We start from the raw sequence: 23,092 nt of genomic DNA on the forward strand, positions 1-23,092 counted from the left end.
GTGCCAATGTTTTGGCCTCAAAACGTTTTAAGGCAGCAGGTACTAACTGCCCTCCACCTGTGTAAAAGAAGTGTTTAATTGCATTTGAGGACCTATTGGCTGCTTGCAATGTATGATCCAGGTGTGCCTTCCATGTCCCTTGCAAGTGGAAAACCATCCCAAGGTATCTAAATGTTTTAACCTGTTCCAAACTATGTCCTATTTTCCAGGAGTATTGACTAGGTCTTTTAGCAAAAACTAAAATTTTTGATTTATCAAAGTTAAGGACCAGCTTGTTTTGCCTGCAATAGCCGGGGGTTCCCTAATTGTTCTTCAGTCCTACAGGAGTTTGTGAAATAATAGCAACAGCAGCGTATAAGAGAATCAGAATTTTGTGTTGTGTTAGGTTAGGAGGATGGAGATCAGGTTTCTGTAAAAGATTGATTATGGGATTGATATAGAAGTTAAAGAGTGAGGGAGACAGGATGCAACCCTGCCATACCCCCTTTTTGTACCCTTACTGGGCCGGTTAAACTCCCTTGGGAATTGCAACTCACTTTCAAGATGGAATTGGCATATAATTTTTGTATGAGGAAGAAAAGTTGTTTATCAACAGTAGTGCATTTTAATTTCTCCCAGAGGATATTGAATCAAAGGCCTATTTAAAATCATGGAAAGCCACAAAAAGAGAGGATTTTTTAATATGTGTATTTTTGTACTAAATGGTGACATACCAAGATATGATCCACTGTAGATCTTCCTTTTCTAAAACTGGTTTGTTTGCCTTTGATTATTCCCTCTGAAATTAGCCAATCCTGAAGTCTATAGTTTAGGTGTTTGGCATACAGTTTACTAATAATGCTCAGAAGACTAATGGGTCTATAATTGCCTGGGTCATTTCTATTACCTTTTTTATAAGTTGGTATGATAATTGCTACTCCCCAATCTCTTGGCATGTGGCCTGTTTTATCTATAAATGTAAACAGATATGCTAAAAGTGGAGCCCACCAACTGGAGTTCTTTTTTATTATTTCTGGCAGGACATTATCAGCACCAGGTGCCTTATTACCCTTTAGGGCTCCAATCAACCAGGATATTTATTCTGGTGTAACAGGGGGCCAGTAAGGAGTTTGGTCCAATTTAGTTTGGCTCTCCTTAGTTACATAGTCAGGTTCTGTATATATAAGGTGACCAGATGTCCCGCTTTTGGCGGGACAGTCACAATTTTTCAAAATTTGTCCCATGTCCCGTGGCGTGTTCAAAAAGTCCCAATTTTCCAAAAGAAAGAAAAGATGCCGAATCATCAATTTTAAAAAGGATACCATTAAAAAAAAAGTTTTTATTTCTCTGAAATGTCGTTCCCGATGTGGCCTTTAGAGGGCAGTGGTTTCCCTCCCTCTGCTCGGCTCGCTGACAAGGGGTGAGGCTCCCTCCCCTCCTGTGTGTGCACGCGCTGACACGCAATGTTTTTGCAACAGCCGTCCGGCGACCTCGGGCAGGGGGGGATTTCCGGCGGCAGCAGCATGGTGAGGAGGAGCCTCGGTCCCAGGCTAAGCGGCTCAACTGTCGGAAGCTCCTCAAAAGCACGACAGAGGAGGAGGTGGCAACGGCAGGGGTAACACTTCTTGGTTTTACAACCTCTTTTTTTTTAACAGCTCAGGTGCTCCGAGGCCCCCACCCATCAATGGTGTCCCGCTTTACCCATCTTAAAATCTGGTCACTTTATGTATATAGTTCCCTAAAATATTCTTCCCAGGCATGAATTTGTACCTGATTAGTTGGGGGTAGGGGAGGTTTCCCCAATCCTCTGGTGATGTACCAAAAAAGGGATGTATTTTTGTTCTGACTGACGTAATTAGTCTATGCCAAGAGTCCTTCAGAGCCGACTTTTCTTTTCTTTTAGAAGGGTCTTATATTGTGCTTTCAACTGCTTTAAGTGGTGACTGTGATCCTCAAAAGGGGCATTTTTACTTTCCTGTACTCCATATTATATATCCTTTTTAGTTGCATGCAATCTCTATTGAACCATTTTTTATTCTTTGAGACCGGCCTTTTGGAGTAAGCTAGTGTTCTGTTAGTGAGAACTGATTTTAAATTTCAAATTAAAGTTTCAAACCCGTCTAAGTAAGAGCCTCCAAACTTATTCCTTAGTAGAGATGTACGTAGCTCTATGATCTCTGGAACTAACATCCATTTAGTAACTTCCTTAGCATTTTTGTCATTCCATTTACTGGTAATTTTTACCTGGATATTTTGACTCTCTAATCTGGGTAGGTAGGCTGTGCCTGCCCTTAGAGATTTCTGGTGTAATGTGAGAGTAAGGATTATTGCATCATGATCGCTTTCCAGTCACAATTCTACCTCCATCTTCTGTAAGAATTTCAGGAGGTCATATGATATTATCCAGTAATCAACTGTGGATTTTCTTCCTGCTCCTCGATAAGTATATTCTGCTGGGTAGTCACCCCACATGGACCCATTAAGGATACAAAGATCCAAACATACAGTCATCTGTCTTACACACAAACCTGCTTTAGGGTCTTTAAATTGTCTGGAATGCAGGAATTCACTTGTTACATTCTCATCATAGTAGAACTTAAATTGATTACATGCTTGATCATTTGGTCCCATTCTAGCGTTTAAGTCCCCCCCCCCCCCACTATAATTATTGCTGCTTTGGGGCATTTAAGCAGTCAAGAATAAAATCTATGCTGTCCCAAATCTTGTTGATCACATTATTCTTATTAAGTGGAAGAATATAGATATTAAAAAGAAAAATCTCCACCAGTTTAAATAAGAGTAAGATAGTCACAACCCATGGCTGGAAAGGTCGCAGTGATACACATTTAAATTGCAAGGTTACATTAACTAATGTCACAATATCCCCTTTAGTTTCCCCTCCCCCTTGCTTGGGACAGCCAGGATTGAGTTAACCCAATAACCATCTAACTGTATCTCTGTGAAGGCCCAGGTTTCCTGTAAGAAGAGGAGGTCAAACTGTGATATATATAGTCAAAAAAGAGTTGGATGGAACAGACCAAACTGCTATATTCCAGCTATATTATAAGGGAAAGTGGGTCATCTTTTGCAGCTCATCAGGAAACTTGATTTATACAAAGGGAAATTGTCTGGATTGACAACCACCTCATGGATTGTGGTGTCATCACACACAGGATTGGCCTTCTTTAAAAGTAAGGGGGGGCATCTAAGTCCTGTGTAGACTCCTGAAGAACTTGTTCAGGGTAAGAGGTTTTAGCACCAGCTAACAGAGCTTGCCATTCCAATGTCTCTTCTCTCAGTGTAGGGCAAAGAGTTGTTAGGTCATGCCTCATTCTTTGAGAAGTTGGCTCTGACGTGGGTTGTCTCTCAGTTTCTTGGTTTGGTGCTGAAGGTATCATGGGATATTGACACAGGGATGATTCAGCTGCAAATAATCATTTATTTATTTATTTATTTATTTATTTATTTATTTATTTATTTATTTATTATTAAAACTTGTATGCCGCCCACTCTCGGAAGACTCAGGGAGGCTTACAAATACGAAGGGGGGGGGGATCTAAAAAATAAAAACAACAATTAAAAATTCAAGAACATTCATAACTTAGGATGGGGCTGGATAATTCAACAGCCCCAGGCCTGCCGGAACAGCCCAGTCTTGGCCGCTTTGTGGAAGGCTGGAAGGGTAGTAAGGGTCCGGATCTCAACGGGGAGATTGTTCCATAGGGCCGGAACAGCTACAGAGAAGGCCCTCCCTTCTTCATTTATAATGCTGGAGATGTTTTCTATATTTTTTGTACCTCTGGGCTTCATACATTATATTTAGATTAGGTGAAGAATGTACTATAGTATTATAAAACTGAGTTACCTCTAATAATATTTCTTCCATATCAGGTCTTCTTTTCATACTTGTAGCCATTATTTGTTGAATTCCTTGCCAGTGGTATGAAATGGGAGTGTGATATTATATAGAATGAAAACATCAGGAACAGGATTCAGATAATAATATGACCACCATATTATAAAAAATATGTTGCAACTCTGGAAAGAGTGCAGAAAAGAACAACAAAGATGATTAGGGGGCTAAGGTAGAATTAGAACATGTAGTCTCTCAGTTTCTACCCTGGTGCCTTAAACACAACACCAGCTCCACTTAACTAAACACTTTTAATTTACCCTCCCCCCCCATGTTGTTTCCATCTTTTACAGTACATCTATGCATCAGAGGCAGAGTTTTGCAAAAGATTTTGAGTTTAAAATATAGTAAGTTAGAAATTTTACATGAAAAGTACTTTTGGACAGTTTTCCCTGAGTTGAAGCACAAGCTGCATGTTGAGACCAATGGCCAAGCCAAAAGTTATCCTTGAAATCTTGTTTCTTGCATATACCTTTGACATTTACAGACATGTAAAAACATGAACTGACTCTAGCTCATCCATGTGAACAGTATTAGATATATCTGTCATGGCTGGTAATAGCTTCCCAGGAGATGATATGTGGCTGGATTTGGACAGCGATGAATTCTTCCTTGAGAGAGGGAATGATCCCTCCACCTCTTAAGGAACAACATCCTTGTTCTTAATTTCTCAACTGTCTCTGGTATCATCAACCATGATATTCTTCTGGATCGGCTTTGGGGTTGAGAGTGTGTGGCAACTGTATTTTTCTAGTACTTCTTGCTCTAAAGCCAGTTCCAGTAGGTGTTAATGGAAAGGTGAGAACACTTTGCAGGGTGATACAAGGTTTGGTACTCTCTCCACTCCAATATTTATAGTTCAGGGTTGAAATGGGTTGAAATGAGGGATCCTTGATGCTCTCTGAGCTTGCTTGTTTTCTTGCAGATATTTCATTATCCAAGCAATATCCAAACTAGGTAACATCATCAGTGCTAGTCCTTTTTCGACCTCTTTTTTGAGCTTTTTCCCATCCAGTTGTACAGTTGATTGGAGGTTTGTATCTGACACTGGTAGGTAAGGCATGCTGTTGTAGGCATTCATACAGGAAGAAAAGTTGTTCTTTGATCGAAGTGTGACTGCAGGCAATTTTTCTCATTTGCATGCTGTGTATCACTGATGATGTTACTTAGTTTGGGTAATGAAACATCAAAAGGAAAACAAACGATAATAGAGCACCTTCACTCATTGTTTAATATCTACATGAAGGTACTGGGTGAGACCTTCTATCACCACTGAGTAAGTTAATATCAACACATTGATGATTCCTAGCTTTATATCTACATCCCCAGCAAACTAAGCAATGCTGTTTACATCCTGTCTTGTGTCTGAAAGCTGTGGAGCATTTTATATGGAACAGCAGATTTCAGCTCAACTCTAGCAAAACTGAGTAGCTTTGGGAACTTCCAGGGATTTATCATTTTTTGTTATGAATGGGAATGCCTCAAACAGATTGTGTGTGTAATCTGGAACTCCTGCTTGAAGAGTAGGTGAAAATCCTGGCTAGGAGGGCCTTTGTACAACTTCATGTTAGGCACCAGTTGCACCCTTTCCTGAATCAGGAGGCTCTGCTCTCAGTCCCTCATGCCTAGGTTGTCTCTTGAATGGATCACTTAATGTGCTATACATGGGACTGGCCTTGATGAAAATGTAGAATCTGCATCTAGTCCAAAATGCAGCTGTGTGGGCAGTTATGTGCATTCCTTGAGTTGTATTGACTACTGACATGCTTCCAGGTGGAATTCAAAGTGCTGGTAATGATGTATAAAGCTCTACATTCTATGATGTCAGGATGTTTGAGGAGTCATCTCTTTCCATTTACATTACCCATCCCATCAGATCCAAAAGGAGAAGCAAGTTATGGGTCCTGTCATCTAAGGAATAACAGTATCGTCAGGCTGGGGACTCTAGTAGTAGAGCCCTTTCAGTAGTTGTACTGAATGGGATGTGTGATTGTATTCACTGCTGTGATTATGTTTTGTGTTTAACTGAGCTTTTAGTGATGGTTATTAGTATTCTCACTTTAGTTTTTAATTGTTCTGGGCTGCCCAGCCTCTCATAAATAAGAAGTATGGCTATAAAAATCTAATAAGTAAATAGCAGTCTATAAATAGAAGGGGAAGCAAATAAATAATGTAATGATGCAAATGTTGCAATTTATGTTCAGCATTAATTATTGTGATACAAAGAATATTTTATGATAACTTTATCATGTGCATTTCATGACAGTTTGCATTAATTCATCTGTAACCATTCTGAGTTCTACCAATCAGTTTCTTGGCTGGTTCAGCCTATTTGGCTAAATAACCATTCTATGGCTAACATCATTGTCAAATGAAAGCTGTAAATGCTACGCTATTTGCTGAGATGCATGATTCATAATTTGCGTGTAATGTTTACTTTGAATTCAACCCTGAAACCACTCAATAGTGAATCCAGTCCAAAAAAAAAAAAGTAATAAAGAACAGAGACCATTTCTGGGCATTATTATTTTTAAAAAAATCATTGAGTAATTAAAGCCATGGATAACAATAATTCCAGCTGTTTCCCCTCCCCATTCCATTTTATTTCTGGCAAGCAGGTATTTCAGACACCTGCAACATTTAGTATAAACAGTAACAAAACAAAGTCATGTGTAATGTTTGATACAGAAATTTCTCCCAACCATTTCAACTTCATTAAGAACGTCCAACTGCTTAAACATTATTTAGCAGCAGGAATTCTGTTAAACACGCTACTCCTATTGTTCCACTGGGGTTTGCAGAGCCCAGAATGTTGGCAAGGATTTGTGTGAAGAATTCAGAACCCAGAACTCTGTCCATCAATAACACTTTGAAATCAGGAAGGGACCAAATGCATCTTATAAGAGGGACAGTTTGGCAGTACCTCTTAATATTGTGGTCTTTTCTACTCTTATGCCTCTATCCCTTTCATAGCAGTCTCGTCATTCTGAGGAGAGCTATTGTTGAGGAATTCCAGAAGCTATGCCTTTTGTGCTTTTCCTGCCTTATTTTTTTTTAAAAATAAAATAATTCTATAAGCATAGTTCCTTATAATTATGAGGTGTGGTTTTCTTTGATGCAATATGAGCATTGCTTACATGATTGGCTTGGGAAAATTATTCAAAGTTTGAAGCAGTTTCAAAAGGAGCGCTTGAATCTTTGTATATATTTTTTAAAATGTCCTGCCCTTGGATAAGTATCATCAACCACAAGCTTTCACCAATGACGTTAATAGGAAAGTTCATAAGTGATTCTTTTTTTTTAGTTTATATTGACTCCAGAGGATTATGGTAATCAATAAAAAAAGAACATTTCAATTTATCATTTTCTATTCATTCTTATACATGGTCAGTCTCTAATTCTCCATATTTTCTTCAACTCCTACCTCAATTATTCTTCACCCACTAAAATTTCACATTTTATTTTACTTTTTTAAATTATTAATTTATAAGTCTCCATAATCCAAAATGACTCTGGGCAGCTTGCTGCTAAGAATATACACTATGTAGCTAAGAAGATGATTAGATGCATGATAGACAGATGAAGGGAGGGGAGAAGGGAGAGAAGAGAGAAGAGAGAGAGAGAGAGAGAGAGAAAGAGAGAGAGGGAGGGAGGGAGGGAGGGAGGGAGGGAGAGAGAGAGAGAGAGAGAGAGAGAGAGAGAGAGAGAGAGAGAGAGAGAGAGAGAGAGAATGAATTCAAAACAAAATAAGCAAAAGAACAAAAATTGGCCCCAAAAGTTATGTTCTCCCTCATAACAGAGAGAACATCCATGTCTTCAATAGTTTCCTGAATTACATAAGTGTGGGAGCTGCACAAATCTTTTCAGGAAGGGGGAGATCATTCCAGAGAGCAGGAATAGTAAAAGACTAGGCATGCTTTCTACTCTTTCAGTTCCTTTTCTATTTGGTCTGTTTTATCCTCCTGTCTCCATTTTTAGATTACAGATCTACTTTATCTGACAGGCACACAATGAGAGAGATATTTGGATGCATCAGCAGCAAGGCAAAGAAAAGCCAGCTCCATCAGAACTTTCTGAATGCAAGGGGAAAAGCTGGGAAAGAACACACATAATATTCCCCATTTCAACTTCTGCTTTTGATTGACTTGGTTTCCTACACAGGAATTTGAAATGATGATAATCCATGGATATTAGAATTCTTCCAAAGGCCTTGATCAATTTATGGACCTTATATTGTGCATATCTATTATAACCTAAATCTGATTATGTTTGGTGTATCACATAAAAACATATATCCATTTAGATCAGGAAAAATTATTTAGTAGTTTTTATATTTCCTCTTTTGGTACATTTCTGCCCTGTGCCATATGCAAGCAACTGGCAGTGTTTCTAATTCTTGATTGGGTCTTTATGCCCACATACAGGCAGATACGGAACAGGTCTTCTAATGCAAAACAATGCCTTTAAGTTACTTTGGCCTGTCTCTGCAGACAGTAATCATCTCACACAGCATGAAGCTGGCGCTTTGGAAGTAGGACTTTGTTGGCACAGTGGACTGCAGGAAAAGAAAGCAATCAGTGACCTTTCTATATTCTCTTTCTCAGCTTTATCCTTAAAATAATATTTGCCTCAATTGAGACCCTTGGCAATAAAAGTGGACAAATGTTTAAATCATTGGCTCCATAGGTACAATATAGATAATAATAATAATAATAAAGCTCTGAAATTCTGGAAGAATTTGTGGGAAAACAACAAGAACCACAACAGAAATGCAAAATGGATCAAACAGATTGAGGATTCTATTAAAGTGCATAAAATGGAAGATGTGAAAATAACAAAAGAAATGGTGCAAAGACAGTCAAGAAAAGTGAAGAACTGGAGTGCACCTGGACCAGATGAATTACATGGCTTCTGGTTAAAGGCACTTACAAGTGTGCACAAAAGATTGGCAGCCCAAATGAACCAGATCTTAAAAACACCTGAAAATGATGAATGGATGACAACTGGAAGGACATTTTTGATCCAAAAAGATAAAGAAAAAGGAAAGGACCCTGCAAACTATAGGCAAATCATCTGTTTGCCAACAACATACAAGCTCCTTACTGGTATCATTGCAAACCAAATTTATGGATACTTGGAAAGAAATAACTTGCTTCCTGTAGAACAGAAAGGATGCTGCAAAAATTCAAGAGGAACAAAGGACTAACTGCTGATTGACAAACTAATCCTAAACAATTCAAAGAAAAGATGAACCAACCTGTTCATGGCTTGGATAGACTATAAGAAAGCATTTGATTCAGTTCCCCATAGCTGGATCAAGAAATGCCTGAAAATCTTTGGCATCAGCAGCAACATAAAAAAATTCATGGGAACGTCAATGAACCTCTGGGAAACGAAGTTATAGCTAATGAAGAAGAAATGGGTGATGTTGAAATTAAACGAGACAATTTCCAGGGCGATTCCCTTTCACACCTACTTTTTGTACTCTCAATGCTATCACTGACAATCATTTTGAAGAAGATGAACTGTGGATACGAACTTGCAAAGAAAGGACTGAAAATTTCGCACTTGGTGTACATGGATGATTTGAAGCTGTTTGGTAAAACAAAAGCTGAACTTAATTTATTAATTGAAAGCACAAAAGAATTTAGCCAAGACGTTGGTATGCAGTTTGGAATTGGCAAATGTGCAACAATGGCAACCAAAGCAGGCAAGGTCATAGAAGATGATGGAATAGAACTTGAGAATAAAGAAATGATAAAGGCAGTAAAACCAGAAGAAGGCTACAAGTACTTGAGGATTTTAGAGGCCTCTGACTTACTGCATAATAAAGACAAGGAATTAACTTCAGCCAAGTACATTTGACGAATTCGCAAGATATTAAAGTCCAAATTGAATGGAAGAAACATCATAAAAGCCATAAATACCTGGGCTATACCTGTGATTCGATACTCTGCAGGAATAATTGACTGGACCCAGATTGAGTTGGACAATTTGGACAGAAAAACAAGGAAGCTTATGACAATGAATCATGCTTTGCACCCTAAAAGTGATGTTGACCGATTATATCTACCAAGAGCAGAGGGTGGTCGAGGACTCCTACAAATAAAACAGACTGTGGAAGAAGAAAAACACAGCTTGAATGATTACATCCAGAAAAGTGAAGAACCAATTATTAAGGAAGTAAGTAAAGGAGGCCTTTTGAAGACAACTAAGTCAAAAGCTGAATATAAGAAAGAAGTAATTGAGAAGCAAGCTGAAAATTGGAAAAACAAAGCTATGCATAGCCAATACTTGAAAAGTATTGAAGGCAAAGCTGACCAAAAGCTAACTAGGAACTGGTTAAGATCAGGAGCACTGAAACAGAAGGCTTTATTTTGGCAGCTCAAGAACAAGCCTTAGCCACAAACTACATGAAGGCAAAAATTCAACATGTTACCACCAACAGCAAATGTCGCCTCTCTAATGAGAAAGACAAGACAGTCGACCACTTGATCAGTGGGTGCAGCAAAATTTCACAAACTGACTACCTACAATGTCATGACCGCATTGCTAAGACCATTCACTGGAAATTGTGCCGAAAGTTTGGATTTGAGTACAGCAAAAACCACTGGGACCATCAAGTTGAGAAGGTTTTAGAGAATGAGAAAGTCAAGATCTTGTGGGACTTCAGAATCCAGACTGACAGACACTTGGCCCACAACACACCTGACATAACAATAGTTGAAAAGAAGAAAGTATGGTTCATTGACATTGCAATACCTGGAAATGCATGAATTGAAGATAAACAGCAAGAAAAAAATCACAAAGTACCGGGACTTGCAAATTGAAGTTGAGCGGCTGTGGAAAAAGAAATCGTGTGTTGTCCCGATTGTAATTGGAGCCCTTGGAGCAATACCCAAAGGGCTACTTCGCTATTTGGAAATTTTAAATTTATCAGACTTGAACATTCTGATTCTACAAAAAAACCACCCTACTTGGAACAGCTTATATCCTCTGACATTACCTTACAGTTCCTAGGTCCTTGGTTAGGACTCAAGCAGTTGAGCTACCAACCAGCCCCAAAGACTGTTTATCTCATCAAAGATTAACATAATAATCATCATCATCATCATCATCATCATCATCATCATCATCATCATCATCATCCGGGCTTGGGATCATTACCGGTCCAAAGCCCGGATGAGAAAGGAGGAAGGTTGGGGTCAGGTTGGCAACTGGCCCCATAAAAAAACCCCGCCAACCCATACAATATGGTGAAAGAAACGAATAAAAATTTTATACCGCATCGGTCGTCGCGCGGGTTAACAAGGGCCGCGGCGGATGTTTGGGTCCCTGGACATCCATCAACAAGTGGGCTACAAGTGGACCAGCAAACAAAACAACAAAAATATAGTGCAGATGAAAACCGTGCCATAATGGCCTGTTACTACAACTCAGAGCCAGAAAAAAGAGGTTATTTAAAGCAAATGTATGAATTATGGAAAAAACAATATCCAGATTCAAATGTTAGTGAACAACGACTAGCAGATCAAAGGCGATTTATTACACGGAATAAAGTGTTTAGTGAAGTTGAACTTGAGAAAATTCAGGCAAATTGCAAAACCAAAAAAACAATATCACAAGCAGAAATAACTGATATTCAAGACACAACTAAAGACATTATAGTAGTACTCCCAGAAGAAGCTCTCGGGGAGGAAATAACACCACCACCACTAGAATCAGTTATCACTGAACCAACTGATGAACTAACTCAAAAACAAAAAGAATTGAAGGATAAGATCATGGAGCATTTTCTGCTTAATGAGGAAAGGCAACGTTTACCATCACTAAAAACTGTGCCTAAGAAAATTTTGGCCCCTATCATGAAAAGGGTTAATGCAGTGTTTTCAACAATTGAATTGGGATCCATCTTGGAAATGAACCAGTTAATGTACAGCGCAGCTGTAATAGTCACTAATGAACTAGGCATTAAAATCAAAGTACCTAGTCACACAACAGAAAAAGCATCAAAGCCAAAGTGGAAAATCCGATTAGAACAAAAAGTCCAAAAATTAAGGGCAGATGTTAGTAACTTAAAGAACATGCATGAGCAATGGCTTAAAAACAACAAAACCATAGATCGGCTAATCAGAAGATATAGATTGGATACAAGAAACATCAATGAAGCTGTAGAGATTGTAAAACAGTGGGTAACAGCAACAGCTAGAAAAATTGAAAGATATGAGGCACAAATCATCCAATATAAACAAAATCAGAAATTTCGATCAGACCAACGGCATTTTTATCAAAGTCTTAATGTCAGTGGTGACACCAAAAGTGAAAAACCAGAAAAGCAGGCCACAGTTGAATTCTGGAAAGAATTGTGGGGAAATGCAAAGGACTACAATAAGGAAGCAAAGTGGATACATGACTTTGAGAAAAGCATTGGCAACAAACAAATGCAAGTATTAGAAATAACCACTGAGATGGTCAAAAATTGAGTAAAAAAGGTAAAGAATTGGACATCACCTGGAAAGGACCAATTACATGGTTTCTGGCTCAAATATCTGACCAGTTTACATGCAATATTGGTCAGGCAACTGAATGAAATTTTACAAAAGGGCCAAATTGATGAATGGTTGACAACTGGAAAAACATACTTGATTCAGAAAGATGCAACTAAAGGAACAACACCTGAAAACTACAGACCAATAACATGCTTGCCAACAACCTTTAAATTACTCACAGGCATTATTGCAGATAACATGATGGATTATTTGGAAACAAACAACATCTTGCCAGTAGAGCAAAAAGGCAGCAAAAGAAGGAGCAGGGGCACAAAAGATCAGCTCCTAATTGATAAAATGATATTAGAAAATTGTAAGAACAGAAAAACGAACTTGAATATGGTCTGGATTGATTACAAAAAGGCATTTGACTCACTGCCACATAGTTGGATCATAAAATGCTTAGAAACAACTGGTATTAGCAAAAATGTACATCCTTTACTGAAAAGGCGATGAAAAAATGGAGAATTGAGTTGGCAGTAGGGAATGAGATCTACGGAATGGTTAATATCAAGCGAGGAATTTTCCAGGGTGATTCACTTTCACCTCTTCTCTTCATCATCGCAATGATCCCACTATCAGTAATCTTAAAAAAAAATGAAATTAGGCTATCAAACAACCAAAGAAGCTGAAAAAATTTCGCATTTACTATGTATGGATGATTTGAAACTCTATGGAAAGTCAGAAATAGAAATCCAATCATTGACAAATACAGTCCGAGTATTCAGCACCGATATTTCAATGCAGTTTGGCATGGAAAAATGCACCACTGTATCCATAAAAAGAGGCAAAATCACTGCATGTGAGGGAATTGAAATGCCCAATGGCCAATTAATTAAATGCAATGAAAATGAAGCCTACAAATACTTAGGCCTTCTGCAGTTGGATAACATCAAGCATGGAGAAGTAAAAGCTATTGTCAAGCGAGAGTACACCAACAGAGTTAGAAAAATTTTGAAATCTAAATTGAATGGTGGAAATACAATCAAGGCCATAAATACCTGGGCAATACCAGTTATAAGATACACAGCTGGTATAGTTAACTGGACACAAGCTGATTTGGATATTTTGGACCAAAAAACCAGGAAACTAATGACAATGCACTACAGTTTACATCCACGTAGTGATACTGTAGACTATATCTGCCCCGAAAATCAGGTGGCAGAGGATTATTACAAGTGAAGCAAACAGTTGAAGAAGAAAAACATGCACTGGCTGATTATTTAAAAGAAAGTCAAGAACATCTATTAATTGAAGTAAAGAACAAAAAACTACTGAAGGTCCAACAGACGAAACAAGAATACAGAAAAGATATGATAAAATCAAGAATGGAGAGTTGGCAGAACAAAGCACTGCATGGCCAATTTCTGGAAAAAATAAAAGATAAAGTGGACAGTGAACAAACTTGGTTATGGTTAACAACAGGTACATTAAAGAAAGAAACAGAGTCACTAATCCTGGCTGCGCAAGAACAAGCTATCCGCACAAATGCCATTAAGGCCAAAATCGAAAAATCCTCTGATGATGCCAAATGCAGACTTTGCAAAGAAGCTGATGAAACTGTTGATCACATACTCAGCTGCTGTAAAAAAATCGCGCAGACTGATTATAAATTGTGGCACAATTGATCCATTGGAATTTGTGCAAAAATTATAATATTAAAACAGCAACAAACTAGTGGGAACATCAGCCTGAAAAAGTCACCGAAAATCAGATGGTCAAGATCTTGTGGGATTTCCGTATACAAATGGACAAAATACTAGCGCATAATACACCAGACATCACACTGGTTGAGAAAAATAAGGTCACAATCATAGACATCACAATACCAGGTGATAGCAGGGTCGCTGAGAAGGAACGTGAAAAAATCGCAAAATACCAGGACTTAAAAATTGAAATTCAACTACTATGGCACAAACCAGCAGTGGTAATTCCAGTGGTAATTGGCACACTGGGTGCTATTCCATGTTTTATGTGCTATTACAAAGACACAAATGAAATAATCTTTCTAAGAGGTGTGTCACATGTATTTCAAAGGAGAAAGTTAGCTCAAGAACACAAATATAGCAGAATATTCTAATATTCTTCAAGCAAGAGCAAAATAAATATTTCAAGTGTTATTTATAATGAACATTTTATAAAGAGAAAATATTCAAATGTATCTACCAAATGGATTATTTCACTGCTTGGAAATTTCATCCAGAGTTTAAAGTTGTTACCTGCTTAAAGAATTCAGTCAAATTAGTTTTAAATGATAAAGTTATCAATGAAATAAGTGTTCACTTGCACATAACTGAATAAGGTGTTTTTTTTCGTTTTAAATTCTGCATGTATGTGCTGAAGCATGTTGTAGCATGGAAAAGTATATTTGGCTATATGGGAACAGAAGGGAAGGAAGACAATTGAAGAAGAGCTATTGTTTTGAGATAAGAGATGCCATGTCATTAAAGGTGGAGAAAGGAGGCAAAATACTGAAACTGAAGAAAAATGAAGAAAAATAGATATGAAAGTCAGGATAACTGAAGAATGATAGATATAAAACAAATTACTGTAAACAAAGAACTGAGTAATGGAAGAGACAAAAGAGGCTGAGGAGACATTGGTAAATAGACTGTTGTAAGAGAAGTCAAGGGGGAAACAGTGGCTCAGAGACTAAGATGCTGAGTTGTTGATCAAAAAGGTCAGCAGTTCAGCGGTTTGAATCCCTAGCATCGCGTAACAGAGTGAGCTCTGGTTACTTGTCCCAGCTTCTGCCAACCTAGCAGTTCAAAAGCATGTAAAAATGCAAGTAGAAAAAAAGGAACCACCTTTGGTGGGAAGGTAATAGTGTTTGGTGCACCTTCGGCATTTAGTCATGCAGGCCACATGACCACGGAGACGTCTTTGGACAGCGCTAGTTCTTCAGTTTTGAACCGGAGATGAGCCCTGCCCCCTAGAGTCAGGAATGACTAGCACATATGTGCAAGGGGAACCTTTACCTTTATACTTAAGATAAATCAAGAAATTTTAGATAGGAAAAAAAGTGTTTACAGACAAGAGAAAATTCAGAGTTGCCAAAGCTGAGAAATACTGGGTTAAACTATGCATTTTTTCTATAGGCTTCTAAATCTATAGGCAGCATGGAGCAAAGGGAGCTGACATAAGCCAAAATCTTGTTTCAATAGCTTAATAATTGTACAGAAAAAGAAGAATAGGCATCTTTTAGTGCCAGAAGAATGGATTTATTTTCATTTTGAAAGGGAATGAAAAGTCACCTGCAGAGTTAAAATAGTTTCTCTTCCTCAGGTCAATTTTTTAAAAAAAAGTTTAAAAAATAAAACTGTCTACATGTTTATGCACCTTACTTTTATAGGTACTATATTATGAAATTATTTAAAGAGTATTTAAACACAATTCTAAAAATACAGAAACTTAAGCAGATAAATCAAAATGAAGCAATTAATAAATAAATAGGTGGGAGCAGCACTGCCAGTTGTGTTTTCAGAGTTTAAACTTACTTTCTAACAGACAGTTTTGAAGTTTCTAGATCTTTTTTCTTTGCATTAGAAAACTATTGAAAAGATTGCTGTTTCCCTCATTTCAGGACAATGGTTTCGTATTCCTTAATGATATCATGTGGATTCCTGAATGCAGAGTGAATAGCTGGGGGTAAAAAGTGTCAGTACAGAAGCAACTTATCCCATATCTTAATCATTTATAAAATAATTAGAAATATTAGAGGAAGAGCACTTTTATTTGCAGAGTATTGCCTCATAATTTCCAAAGTTCTTCTCTGTTAAATTAAAACTAATCTTTACTCTGGTTTATGGATGGAACCAGGAGTTCCATCTTGGTTTTTCTAGGTCATAGAAGAACAAGGGGCTCTGCAATTTTAGTCATGGCTGCGGTTGGCTGAAAACATCCATTCACCAGAATAGTTTTCCATAGCACACATGTAACCACGTGTGTGTCTGATATTTTTCTAAGTGGTGAGAATTTTACCACACATTTACAGGCAGTCTGGAAACTAGGGAATAACAAAATTCTCCATATCACTTGGCAGGACATCATAGGCAATCTTCTTTTCAAGTGGTTTCATACACACTTTGTGGTAAGTTCCCACTAAGTCCATGGTAGAAAAGGGTCAGTCTAGCTTTTACTGACCTGGAGCCAAAGAATCAAGAAAACATTCTCTTCCTACCATTATGCAATAGAGCCTGGTCCAAAGAAACTATGGAGTTGTTGCATTAAGCTTCTTTTCCTAAGGTCGTGACTGAATTTCATGATTCCTTTTTTTTCCCTACATGCTCCATGTTTTGCCTCACATTTGACAACAGTCTGCCTTCTAATGCCTCTTGTATCCTGTCTTTTCTCTTGAGCAGTTGATCAGCCAGCTTATGAAAATAATGTTTGTTAGCCAAAATAGATCTCATTTGCCAAGGATGTGGGGAGCAATGTTTATCATCCACCATGCCAGCCCTAGATGACCTCAACTTCTCATCAGAGTTGAAACAAAATATTTTAAAAGGAGAAAAATAATGGGACTTTGTCTGTATTCACAGATCTTTCATAAGGACACGAGCTATCTTCATGACTAATACAAATGATAGCAGATGGTGTGGGAGACAGTGAAATACAGCCATATAGCCCCTTTTTTATTATTATCCTTAAAGGGAGGGTCTTAATTCCAGTCTAGGAACTCAAAACATTTGAACTCTACCTAAGACTCTTTTTTTCCAGCCAGAAATGCAGCTTTGGAGATATGTAGTATGATAGCCTTACACATTAAAAAAATGATTATAACAATATTACTTTCTGTCTGGTGTGAAAAAAAGTTATTTGATCGATGTGGAAAATTCCATACTTGACACAACTGTTTATTTTTCATTTATTTATTTATTAACAATTTTAAAATTCTCAGTGGGAGACATTCACATCTTTTATATGGAAGTCTAGAGAACACTAACAACAATGAAGATCTATTAATCAAAATCAGGTATCATATGAACAATATCTTGGGGAAAAAGTCCTAATTTACTCAGGTTTTTAGCGCCAAATAACTTTTCCTAAGACTGTGTTATACAATGTATCACAATTTCTTAAGACCTACTGGTAAGTTTATAGTCCCTGAATGGAAAACACATCTGGCAAAGTGGCAAGAAATTCTTGATTCAGTTTCAAACCCTAACTGAAAGATAGAGTATCTTTCAGAACTGTTAGCAAGAAACATTGAGGCAATCTCCATACAATGCCATGAAGCAATGAGCTGTGTAAGTAACTAGCCATAAACAAGATATTTCCATGTGGAGACAAACTTATGGAGCAATGTGTTAATACATTGTGAGATTTATTATATTTTATTTGGTGGTCTCATTTCTGTCACATGTAAGAACATTTCATCCATTTTTTCTGTAAAACAAAAGCCACATTTTTTTACCATTGCAGCCTGAAGACTCAAATTGAAGCAACCCATTAAAATACATAAGGGTTTTTAAAAATCTAATATTGGGATGGTTGGCTCAGAACTTTGGAATTTCTTAAGCTGATACCTACAATGAATTTGCAGAATCTTAAACACACAGGAAAAATGGTGCCTTTTAAAACCCACTGTTATAGTCCAGCTCCAACTGCATCTGGATACTTTGCTTTTTAACACTGTTGTAAAATGTTGCTCTTTAGCTTGTTTGGCTTCCAACAACATCAATTTATCAAAGAGATACATGTTGCTTTGACCTGGGATGTAGACCTGGGATAATTTTGTGTCTAAGCTGTACAAAACTGTTAGCAATCTCCTGTTATTTAACCATTCAGTATAAAATTAACATGTTAGCAATTCAAATCCAAGTCAGAACACACACACAAAGCTTTTGTTCCCTTTGGAAGAATCATTCAGATACTTAATGTATAAAAATATTTGCCTGTTCTACTTGCTACAATGTCAACTAGAAAGAGTGAGAGCTGAAGCTATGCTGATAATAGAATGCTCTTGAACTAAATATGTACTAAAAATAAAATATTGTTCTTTAAGAAATCTAGAGTACTAGAGTTAGATTTTATAGTATTAATTTACTATAGAAATGGCATGACATAACATCATAACATAATACAATGATTATTAAGGGCAAAACCCATATATTCTCTGGGAAGAGAAGTCAAAAATCATTGACCTCATTTCCTTTTCAAATATCAAGAGATGTAAGCATTTCATTAAAAATGAGCCCAATAATTATTTACATGTTTCTTCCTGTCATTATACTTCAGACATCTTCTTGGTGCAACTTAATATAGAATTAGAATTAGAATTAGAATTGATTTTATTTGTAGGCCGCCCTTTTCCCTGAGGGGACTCAGGGCGGCTCACAGAAACCAGGGAGAGGGGAATACAAAACAATACAATACTAAAACAACAACACATAATAAAATAATACACAACATGCATACAACATTCGGGCGGGGCAATGGTCCTTATCCCCAGGCCTGACGGGCGAGCCAGTTCTTCAAGGCTATGCGGAAGGCCTGGACGGTGGAGAGGGTGCGGATCTCTACGGGGAGCTCGTTCCAAAGGGTCGGGGCCGCTACTGAGAAGGCCCTCCTCCTTGTGGTTGCCAGCCGGCATTGGCTGGCCGATGGGATGCGGAGGAGGCCTAACCTATGAGATCTTATAGGCCGTAGGGAGGTAATTGGCAGAAGGCGGTCTCTCAAGTATCCAGATCCACTGCCATGTAGGGCTTTATGGGTGGTCAATAGCACCTTGAAGCGCATCCGGAGATCGACAGGTAGCCAACGCAGCTCGCGGAGGATAGGTGTAATGCGGGTGAATCGAGGTGCACCCGCGATCACTCGCGCGGCTGCGTTTTGTACTAGCTGAAGTCGCCGGATGCTCTTCAAGGGCAGCCCCATGTAGAGCACATTGCAGTATTCCAGCCTAGAAATCACGAGGGCCCGAGTGACAGTTGTGAGCGCCTCCCGGTTCAGGTAGGGTCGCAACTGGCGCACCAGGCGTACCTGGGCGAATGCCCCCCTGGTCACAGCCGCTATATGATGGTCGAATGACAGCTGTGGATCCAGGAGGACTCCCAGGTTGCGAACCCTCTCTGAGGGGTGTAGAATTTGACCCCCCAGCCTGAGTGTTGGATTAATGGCCGAATTTTTGGGAGGAAAACACAACAGCCACTCGGTCTTTTCTGGGTTGAGCACAAGCTTGTTAATCCTCATCCAGTCCATGACGGCTTCGAGCCCCCGGTCCATTACGTCAACCGCTTCATTGATTTGGCACGGGGCGGACAGATACAATTGAGTATCGTCCGCATATTGATGGTATCTAATCCCGTGCCTACGGATGATCTCTCCCAGCGGTTTCATGTAAATGTTAAATAGTAGGGGGGATAAGACCGAACCCTGCGGCACCCCATATTTTAGGGGCCTTGGGGACGATCTCTGCCCTCCCACTAACACCGACTGCGACCTGTCCGAGAGGTAGGAGGAGAACCACCGTAACACGGTGCCTCCCACTCCCACCTCCCGCAGTCTTCGCAGAAGGATACCATGGTCGATGGTATCGAAAGCCGCTGAGAGGTCAAGGAGGACCAGGATGGAGGGATGTCCTTCATCTCTGGCTCTCCAGAGATCATCCATCAATGCGACCAAGGCGGTTTCAGTGCTGTAACCGGGTCTGAAGCCTGACTGGAAGGGGTCTAGATAGTCTGCTTCCTCCAAGGACCGTTGGAGCTGGAAGGCCACCACCTTCTCAACAACCTTCCCCAAAAAGGGGAGGTTGGAGACCGGGCGGTAGTTATTAAGGACAGCTGGATCTAGGGATGGCTTCTTCAGGAGGGGTCTCACCACCGCCGCCTTCAGTGCGGCGGGGAAGTTCCCCTCCCGAAGGGAGGCGGTTACAACCGCCTGGATCCAGCCTCGTGTCACCTCACTGCAGTTAGAAACCAGCCATGAGGGACACGGATCCAAAGCACAGGTGGAGGAACTCACAGCTCTCATGGCCTTGTCCACATCCCCGGGGGTAACCTCTTGAAACTCAACCCAGAGCTGTTGTACTTGGTCCCCCTGAGTCTCGGCTGGAACTGCAGATGTGGAGTCCAAGTCCGTCCGAAACCGAGCAATTTTGTCCGCTAAGAATTGGGCATATTCTTCAGCTCTGCCCTGCAAGGGTTCCCCCGCCTCCCTTTTGTTCAACAGGGAGCGGGTGAGAGTATCTGAAAGTGCCCAGCTGCCACTGCCACAAAATTATATCCAAGTGTAAGGCCATAATTGTTTAAGCATCAGATACATTTCCCTCACTCCCCTTCAGCTTTGGTTCCTCAATTTTAAATCACAGAATCATAGAATGACAAGGGATCACAAAGATCATCATGCCCAACCTGGTGGAATGTTGAGAAAACCAATTTCCTTCATCTTGTTGTAGAATTGTTTGGGAAGCAGCCGATTCATCCCAGCTTTCAGGTCATTATTAAAACTATTAAAAAATACTGCCCTCAACAAAAAATCCCTGCAGAAACCCACTATTAATGCTCTCCATCCTGATATAGAGCCATGAATGCTGACTTTCTGAGCATTTGGTTAGCCAACCATTTATGGATCCACTTTATGACAGGCAATGATAATATCATGTGGCGTTAAAGATTGACATAATCTTGAATAATCTTGTTAACAAACATTTAAAGATATCAGACTACATATGGATTTCAAAATATTACCTTTTTAAAGTTTTCTCTATTGCCATTGCAAAACATTTTGTTGCTGATGTTGATGATTGTCTTGTTAACTAGAAAAATGTGTATATTCATCCATTTTTAACTACTTTAGTGTTGGTATATTTAAATTTATTTTTATGCAGTGTAAAAAAATGGGATACATAGCACTAGAAAAATGTGTATGTACAGAAAACTATGAGCAGTTTGTGCCAGTCTGAGAAAGAAAATAAAAATATTAAGGAAATCTGTAGCTACCTATTCATTTCATTAATTAATAGCATTAACTGTTTTGTGAAATATTAAGTTCTGATTATTTCACAGACATTATTTATATCTCTACAGGTATATTGGAGCCCTGGGTACAAGGGTGATTTGTGATAACATACCAGGACTAGTCAACAAACAGCGGCACTTGTGCCAGAGTTACCCAGATATCATGCAATCCATAGGTGAAGGAGCTAAAGAGTGGATTCGGGAATGCCAGCACCAATTCCGTCACCATCGTTGGAACTGCAGCACTTTGGACAGAGATCACACTGTTTTTGGCAGAGTCATGCTCCGAAGTAAGTCCCTTTATCAGCTCAGTGATGATAAGGCAGTATGAACTTTCTTCTCTTCTCTTCTCCTCTCCTTCCTCCCTCCCTCCCTCTGTATTATCTTTCTCTTTCTTCCACCACATGCTAAATAAATAAATAGATCATTCTCTTTCTTCAATGTTGCTCTGATTTTACTTTTGAGATAGAAATGTAGGGATGCTACATTGCTTTAACTTTCTTCTTGGGCACAAAAGTCTTATATCAAGTGTTGTAGTAAAACAGTCAAAACTGGTCATTATTCCTTCTATTCCCATTCCTATTCTTCTTCTTCTCTTTCTTCTTCTTCTTCTTCTTCTTCTTCTTCTTCTTCTTCTTCTTCTTCTTCTTCTTCTTCTTCTTCTTCTTCTTCTTCTTCTTCTTCTTCTTCTTCTTCTTCTTCTTCTTCCCACTGACAATAATATTGCTTTCTGAAACAGGCTTTCTCAGAATTCTTTTCCATCAGTGTTCATCCCAATGCCTTGGATAACCTCACAAACATATCACGATGGGAATTACCCTTCCCTGCTTTCTTCTCCCAGCACCTGTCTATGTCTATGTCTACAGAAGATGTAGCTCTCATCAAGACATATGAAGTACCTGTTGATAAATTTATACTCTTGAATTTTAACTCTTTTAGAAATCCCTCAGAGCTGGTGATCATTAGAGGAGAAAGCTTCTCTTAATCAAAGCTATTATAGAACACTTTAGGAATAACTGATTATTAGTCTTGTTTAAACAAATGTTAATTAAAATCAGCAAACTACAGGGCTTACTTAACAGTTGATTCTAGTTAGAGAAGTTCAGTAATTATAGATTCAGATACTGACTTGCTACAGTTTTTAAGGCACATTTACAGGTTTAAATGGAAAATAAATTCACTGGAGCTAATTATGTTTATCATGTGAAGGGCTTTTGAGCTTTAATGAAAAGCTTGCAGCATGGTGGAAATGTTGTAATGATGAATTGTGCCTGTTTATTCATCTGTTTACTCAGAGGTCCTGTTATATTCAGTGAGATTTATTTCCATGAAGAACTGTGATCTTCTTTTAGCAGGAAGCCACCCAACTTTTTTGAGGAAATGGCTTTTCTCATTGCATAAAATGCACGATTGGCACCAAGTTTTTATTACTTGTTTACAAGTTTACAGACTTTAAAGCTTGCCCTCTTGAAATTGTAGACAACAGAGCTTGAAGTTGTTCCCCAAGATTAAAATAGTGTTTTATTTATTTAGTAAATTTGATTATTTGATTGCAAGAACCTAAATTTTAATATTTGAGATCAACACAATTTTAATAATTGGACAAACTCCCTTCTGAATTCTGATTCCAAGATACCTGGAATGCCTCAGGTTTGTGAAGAACAATGGGATGTGCAAAATTGTTCAAATTC

The 23,092-nt window shown here is 38.7% G+C and overlaps 1 protein-coding gene across 1 annotated transcript in view; it reads left to right on the forward strand.

The window, feature by feature from the left end:
- WNT2B (Wnt family member 2B) overlaps window positions 1-23,092 on the forward strand; it is a 44,479-nt gene that overhangs the window by 14,166 nt on the left and 7,221 nt on the right. Inside the window, exon 2 of the mRNA XM_032218252.1 lies at window positions 21,471-21,691. Coding sequence (XP_032074143.1) covers window positions 21,471-21,691 — 221 coding nt within the window. The remainder of the gene's footprint in view (window positions 1-21,470; window positions 21,692-23,092) is intronic.

This window comes from Thamnophis elegans, chromosome 5 (assembly GCF_009769535.1).
Source record: "Thamnophis elegans isolate rThaEle1 chromosome 5, rThaEle1.pri, whole genome shotgun sequence".
Lineage (NCBI taxonomy): Eukaryota > Metazoa > Chordata > Lepidosauria > Squamata > Colubridae > Thamnophis > Thamnophis elegans.